The 7,334-nt window shown below is 59.4% G+C and overlaps 1 protein-coding gene across 1 annotated transcript in view; it reads left to right on the forward strand.

Moving 5' to 3' along the window:
- The window catches only part of ALG12 (ALG12 alpha-1,6-mannosyltransferase), an 11,387-nt gene that overhangs the window by 341 nt on the left and 3,712 nt on the right, over positions 1-7,334 (forward strand). Inside the window, exons 2-7 of the mRNA XM_006157591.3 lie at positions 2,748-3,092; positions 3,207-3,339; positions 4,503-4,676; positions 4,966-5,160; positions 5,530-5,633; positions 6,275-6,498. Of these exons, the coding sequence (XP_006157653.1) occupies positions 2,931-3,092; positions 3,207-3,339; positions 4,503-4,676; positions 4,966-5,160; positions 5,530-5,633; positions 6,275-6,498 (992 nt within the window). The 5' untranslated portion in view covers positions 2,748-2,930. The remainder of the gene's footprint in view (positions 1-2,747; positions 3,093-3,206; positions 3,340-4,502; positions 4,677-4,965; positions 5,161-5,529; positions 5,634-6,274; positions 6,499-7,334) is intronic.

Genomic DNA, 7,334 nt, shown 5'->3' on the forward strand with positions numbered 1-7,334 from the left:
ACGGGGCTCCTCGCTTGGGGGCGGGGCTCCTCGCTTGGGGGCGGGGCTCCTCACCTGGGGACGGGGTCTCACCTGGGGGCGGGGCTCTCACCTGGGGGTGCGGGCTCTCACTTGGACAATTCCTTACTTGGGGGTCCCAGTGCCTCATGTGGGGAAGGGGCTCTTCACCTGGGGGTCAGGGCTCTCGCTTGGAGGCAGGGCTCCTCACTTGGGGTCACGACGCCTCATTTGGGGGCAGGGCCCCTCTCCTGGGTGCCCGGCTAGGTCACGGACTCCTCACTTGGCACCCGCTGTGTCCTCGGGGTTCAGGAATCTGGCAGTGGGCACCCCGAGGTCCAGGAGCTCCTGGTTTAAGGGGAAAAGCTGCGGGAAGGAGGGGCGCGGGAAGCCCTGCAGAAAGGGGTGCGCACCTTGTCTGCTCGGAGCGCTCCCTGGCTGGCTGGTTTGTCCGGATCCAGTAGAAGCGTCACCCTCCGGAGTGGGACAAGGGGCCCCGGTGGTCCTGTAGCAGTCCGAGATGCCGTTTCCAAGCCACGGCCTGGGCCTGGTTCCACCAGTGGGCACCTAGTGCTCAGCCCCCACCCACGGACACGCATGCTGGCTCTCTTCCTGTCTGTCCAGGTGAGCACTGACTTTCACCTGGCCTGTGATTGCCTTCCTTTGGACCAGCAGTTGGCGGAATGGCCGTGTCTCTGAACGCCCATGTAGTCAAGTGCGGTTTGAATTCCAGACCCGGTGGCTTAAACTCACACGGGGTGCGTGTGCGTGAGTGCCCAAGATCCTCAGAGGAGAATGGAAAAGGGATTGCAGCGTGGTCATCCACCCTGGGGGGTGATTTCTCACTTTTTGTCTCTCTCCTTCTGGTGAGCGCACACGCTCTATAGCAAAAAGCTCTAAAAAAAAAAAGAAAGAAAGAAAGTAAGCAAGCTATCCTGGCACCAGCAGATGGGGCAATGATTACATCACATGTAGTCGACTGCAGTTCAAGCCCTGGACAGGGCAGCTTCAAACTCATGCTGGACTTGGGTGCGTTCTTGCAGAATCTCAAGGAAAGAATGGAGGGGATTGCAGCATGGCCATCCCCCCAGGGCGTGATTTCTCACTTTCTGTCTCTGGCAAGCACATGTGCCCTATAGCAAAAAAAAGAAAAAAGGCAAGCAAGCCACCTGGCCCTTTGCCTCAACTCTGGGGCCTGACCAGGAGCCTCCCATGGTTTGCGTGCTCCTGCAGGGGTAGGTCCTGGGGCCAGATGCGGGACACCCGTGTCGGGTCCCTGGCGAGCACCCTTCCTGTGCAGCTGCTTTCTCTCCTGACAGTGAGAGCAAGCAGAGCAGCAGGGGTGTGGTCTGAAGGCCCCTCTGCTTTCCTGGGAGCTAACAGGTCACATTCCAGCAGGAGTCGGAGCTCCCCTCCACCTAGGTCCTGAGCTCCTGCTGCCGGCAGGCCCTGCTGACACCACAGTCGGCCAGCCGGCCTGCCCACAGGCCCAGCAGGGGCACACTGCCAGCTCCTCTGCTGGCCAGGCCCTGCTATCAGTCTGCGGTTACACCGCTGGGGAGAGACCCAGACAGACCGCCTTGCCCACCTCACAGAGCAAACTCTTAGACTGGGAAGGGGCCAGTAGCACCGCTCTGTCCAGCGGCCCCTTACGAGGCCTTTTTCTTCCATACTAAGTTTTTGTATTTGGAGAAGGACCAATGGTACGGTCTCTCTAAGAGCTATCAATGCAGCCCAGAGTGAGGGGGACTCTGCCCCTGCCTTCCCCACCCAGCACCTTCACACCACGCAGGGCCCCTGCTCCTTCGCGGCCGCGGGCCACCCTTCGCTCTCGCCAGGCCGCCGCGTCCCCACCCGCATGTGGAGCCACCATGTCTCTGTCTCCTTTTGCTTCTGGCATTTCTGGGTTTTCTCGAGTCAAACCTGTCTCTAGAGTCCCAGAATCCGCAGAGAAAACCGCCCTGCTGCTGTGTCTGCCACGGTAGTACCCACACATGTCTTGGTTCCTCAGGGACCCTGAGGCCCAGAATGTCCTGTTTGTGTTTGAGTGACTAGCGGCAGGTGCCCTGCAGGGCACGGTGAGGTGGGGGATGCGCTGGCCGCCCTGAGCCCTGTGTTCCTGGTAGCCATATTACATCTGACCCCCGGCCCTTCCATGGATGCCCCCTGTCACCTTCCAGGTGTGTCCCTCCAACCCCCAGGACCCACTTCCCAGCCTGTTATCCTGTCTCTCGGCCAGTCCTGAAAGGCGGAGCCTGAGCTTTGTCCATCTCTGCCAGATTTGGCTTCTTTTCTTTTTTTTTTTTTTTTTTTTTGAGAGGTTTTCGCTATAGGGCGCGTGCGCTCGACAGACAGACAGAGAGAGACAGAGAGACAGAAAGCAAGAAATCACCCCCCAGGGGGGGTGGTCACGCCGCAATCCCATCTCCTCCATTCTCCTCTCGGGATCTTGGGCACGCACGCACACGCGCCCGGCATGAGTTCTAAGCCACCGGGTCCAGGACGTGAACCGTGGTCGACTACGTGGGAGTCCAGTGACATAGCCATTACGCTAACTGCTGGTTCCTGCCAGATTTGGCTTCTTGAGGGCCGGGGCCACCTTGCTGCTGTTCACAGCCCATGACCCAGGCCTGGCACCATGAAGGACTAGGCTCAGGGCCCTCCCAGAATGTCCTAAGGCAGCTGGTTAAAATAGGACAGCGTCTCTGAGTGGTTTTACTTCCAGCTTTTTATCTCGCTGTTTTTCGAAGTTTGCAGGAGTTAAGACAGTCGTTCACGGAGCTCCTGCTGGCCCGTTGCCAGATCTCCCGGTGGCGAACTCCAGCGTGGTTTTGGAACTTACACATCGCGTTTTTTTCAAATGCCCGAAGTGGCAGGCTAGTGGGCATCTCTCACCTGTGGTCCCGTGAAGGGGCAGGACGATCGAGTCCCCCATGGCTGGGAAGAGGTTCTCGGGCAGGCAGTCCCTGCTGCTGGGGCTGCTCATTGCTGTGGGCACTGTCCACCTCATCGCCTGTCCCTACACCAAGGTAGAGGAGAGCTTCAACCTGCAGGCAGTGCACGACCTGCTCTATCACCGGCTGGACCTGGGGCAGGTGAGGCCTGCACACCGTCGCCGCCACCTTGCCTGGGGCAGGCAAGGCCTACACACCCTCGCCGCCATGCTGCCCCAGCCCTGGGGCTGCCTGCTGACCGCCCTGTCTCCGCAGTACGACCACCATGAGTTCCCCGGCGTCGTGCCCAGGACGTTCCTCGGGCCGCTGCTGCTTGCAGCGCTCTCCAGCCCTGTGGTGTCTGCGCTGTCGCTGCTGGAGGTGTCCAAGTTTTATTCTCAGCTGACAGGTGAGGGTACCCAGAAGGAACCATGGCAGGAGGTGACCTGGGTCAGAGCGAAGTGGGTTCTGCCCTCTAGGGCGCCTGCCTGCCAGTCTTGCTGCCTGGGGTCTCTTTAGCATGGTGGTACAGACAGGGCTCACGGTTGGCCTTGGGAGCGTGAGGGAGCCTGTCCACCCTGCTGTCTCGCTGCTGTGAAGCTGGGTTGGCACCTTCCCCTCGGGGCCAGTAGGCAGAGAGGGGACATGTCTGTGAGGCACCTCACAGGCCCCAGAGGAGCACCAGGCCTGTCACTCCCCAGCCTCACCTGAGAGCCCCTAAACGAAGCAGCCCTTGGGCTGTTTTCCTTTTCTTACTTGTTTTGCCATCGGGCGCTTATGCTCCCCAGCCACAGAGAGAGAGAAACCCCGCCCCCTGGAGATATGGCCGCACTGCAGTCCTTCTCCTCTACTCTCCTGTTGGGATTTTGTGCATGCACGCACACAGCCTGGTGTTTTTAAGTCACCAGGTCTGGGACTATTCTGAATGGCACCATTGGCCACGTGGGCTCCGGCCACCCTAACCTCCACACCATCTGCTGACCCCTGGGCTGGTCTTGACTTAAGAGTCATTGACCAGCACCTGATCAGAGATGAGCGGACGTCTGGGAGGGTGGGGACCCAGGCAGACCGCAGGGCACCTGTGAAGGACTCCTCAGATACAGACTTGAAGGGGGTCACAGGAGGGCAGAGAGCTCTGTCAGGGCCTATTAGCTGTGGGAGGGGTGGGCAGGGATCCAGAGGTGAGGGAAGGCAGCTGGGATCGGGCCTACTGGGGACAGTGGTTAGACAGGTTCTGATCAGACATTTGCACCCAGAAGCAGCAGCATCCTTGTCCTCGGGAGGTGGCGCTCTGTGCTCCTGCCCAGGGCCGCGGTGCCACAATCCCTTCTCCATTCTCTTCTTGGGACTTTGGGCACACACACATGCATCTGGCATGTTCTTCAGGCTGCAGGGTCCAGGATTCAAGCCACATGGCTGAAGGATCCGGCTCCCTTAACCACCAGGCCACAGGCTGGCCCAGGCCATGTGCTCAGATACCAGACGACCCCTCTGGCTGCTGTGCGCACCGGTGGCCGCTGCAGGCGGAGCTGGCCTCAGCGCCCTCACGCTCACGCTGCTGTCTGTTTGTAGTCAGAGGGATCCTCGGACTCAGCGTGATCTGTGGGCTGTGGACACTACAGAAAGAAGTGCGGCGGCAATTTGGGGCCACGGTAGCCTCCCTGTTCTGCTGGGTGACTGCCACGCAGTTCCACCTGCTGTTCTACTGCTCACGCACACTCCCCAACGTGCTGGCCCTCGCCGTGGGTACGTAGTGTACTGTAGTGTACGTAGTGGTCACTGTGCTGCTGCCGCTCCCTGACCCTGTCCCGGTGCGTCTCCCCGGGGACCGCTGCTCCCCACTGGCGGCTGGGGACGGCCTGTGGCGGGACCTGGGCACACTTCCCTCCTTCCTCTCCTGGGAGACACGGGCACCCTGTCGACCTTGCCATGGGGCTGGTGGAGAGGGCCCGTGCACAGCAGCGGCCTTGGCTCTGCATCCGGAGCGCGGTGGACGCCCGGTGGCCACGCCCAGCCTGACTGCTCCTCCCCGCAGTCCTCCCGGCGCTCGCTGCCTGGCTGCAGTGCAGGTGGGTGCGCTTCGTCTGGCTCTCGGCCTTCGTGACTGTCGTCTTCAGGGCCGAGCTGGGCCTGTTCCTGGGGCTCCTGCTGCTGCACGCGTGGCTCGCCGGGAAGGTGACTGTGCGCGGGGTACTCGCTCACGCCATCCCTGCCGGTGTGCTCTGCCTGGGTGAGTTGGCGTCCTTAACTGCATCTTGTTCGGCTTTGTCTTAGAAAGGCGAGGAAAGTGTGGGACATGTTCTTTCTTTCTTTTTTTAATCATCATTAAGTAATTACCTTAATTTTTAGCAGCGTAAAAACAGCTAGGTCCAGGCGTCGCTGTCCTGAGGGGTGTCCCTGGGCTGCCGTCCACCCATCGTCCTTATGCGTCCATGTCCCAGGTGGTGCTTCCTGGGAGGGGGCCTCTTGCAGCCAGTTCCTTTCGCAGGAGACCACCCCCTGGGGGCCACCTGCCGCCCTCGTGGCAGCCCTCACTTGGGGTGCCTGTCCGAGCCTTCAGGCTGCCATCCTTGTTACCCAGACGCTTCTTCTCTGTCAGGACTGACGGTCGCTGTGGACTCCTACTTCTGGCAGTACCCTGTGTGGCCGGAAGGAGAGGTGCTTTGGTACAACACAGTTCTGAACAAGAGCTCCAACTGGGGTGTATCCTTGAGCCTCTGTGCGGGGGGCTGTGGATGGGCCCTCCCTGGGGCAGGGGTGGTGTGGCGCAGCATGAGGGCTTCCTCTGTGTGTGCCCTGGCCTGGCGCTGCTGTGGCCTCAAGGCCGGCACTTCTTGTTCCCTCTCATGCTGGGGCGCCATGGGCTGTGGGGGGGAGCCCCCCCATCCTTGCGATGGTCGCTCGATGCCCCTTCCCTGGGATGTCTCACACGGCAGAGGAGCAGCAGAGCACCCGTGCGCACCTCTAATCTGATCACGGTGAACGGGGAGAGGCGAGTGACCTCCCATAGCCCACCCTCGGGCCCTCCTTGTCTGGGCCTGGAGGGGACAGCCTCAGGCCACCTGAGCTTGGTGCCCTCACACACCCACGAGGTGGTTCACCTGTTACTGTGGTTCACCTGTCACTCCTGTAGTTCACCTGTCACTCCTGTGGTTCACCTGTCAGTCACTCCTGTGGTTCACCTGTCAGTCACTCCTGTGGTTCACCTGTCAGTCACTCCTGTGGTTTACCTGTCACTGTGGCTTACCTGTTAACTCCTATGGTTCACCTGTCACTCCTGTGCTGTGCTTATGCACATGGTGACCCATGGTGTGGCACACGGCCTCCTTAACCTCAGCCTGAAGACCTCCCCGCTGCTGTGGTACTTCTACTCGGCCCTGCCCCGTGGCCTAGGGTGCAGCCTGCTATTCGTGCCCCTGGGTGCCGTGGACAGGCGGTGCCGTGCACTGACTCTGCCGTCCCTGGGCTTCGTGGCACTGTACTCTCTGCTCCCACACAAGGAACTGCGCTTCGTCATCTACGCCTTCCCGGCCCTGAACGTGGTGGCCGCCAGGGGCTGCTCCCACCTGTGAGTGCCTCTCTGTGCCGTGAATTTCAGGGCTCCCTGTGACAGGCTTCTCAGCCAGCTGGCACCATGGCACGGGCCTGGATCCCACACTCCCACTCTGCTGTTTGAGGCCTGGGCTTGGTAGCTTGAAAAATGCACAGGGTGCCTGTGTGCATGTGCCCCAAATCCTGATGGGGTGGAGTGTGAAGAGGGTTCATGTGACATTTTCTCCTCTGTTTCCTGATCTTTCTGGAGAACATAACACTCTCTGACCAAGAAAAAAAAAAAAAAAAGAAAGAAACAGACTTAGCAATTCAACACAAGGGTAAGTTTTTTTTTTTTTTGGAGAGGTTTTTGCTATAGAGCACATGCACTTGCCAGAAAGACAGAGAGACAGAAAGCGAGAAATCACCCCCCAGGGGGGATAGCCATGCTGCAGTCCCTTCTCCATTCTCCTCTTGGGATCTTGGGCACGCATGCACACATGCCCTGCATGAGTTTAAGCCACCAGGTCTGGAACTTGAACTACGGTCAGCTACATGGGAGTTCAGTGACATAGCCATTACGCTAGCTGCTAGTCCCAAGGGTGGGCTTTTTTCAAAGATCATTTTTATTGTAGGGTGTGTGTGCTCACCAGAGTGAGAGAGACAGAGAGATAGAAAATGAAAAATCACCCCAAGGGGATGGCCATGCCATAGTCCCTTCTCCTCTGTTCTCTCTCAGGACTTCAGGCACATGTGCCGGGCGTGAGTATTAAGCTGCCAGATTTGAGACTCAAACCATAGTTCACTATGTGGGAGTCCAGCGACATAACCATTATGCCATTTGCTGGTCCCACAAGGGTTGAATTTTTAAGG

Source organism: Tupaia chinensis, unplaced genomic scaffold (genome assembly GCF_000334495.1).
Source record: "Tupaia chinensis unplaced genomic scaffold, TupChi_1.0 Scaffold000548_1, whole genome shotgun sequence".
NCBI classification, from domain to species: domain Eukaryota; kingdom Metazoa; phylum Chordata; class Mammalia; order Scandentia; family Tupaiidae; genus Tupaia; species Tupaia belangeri.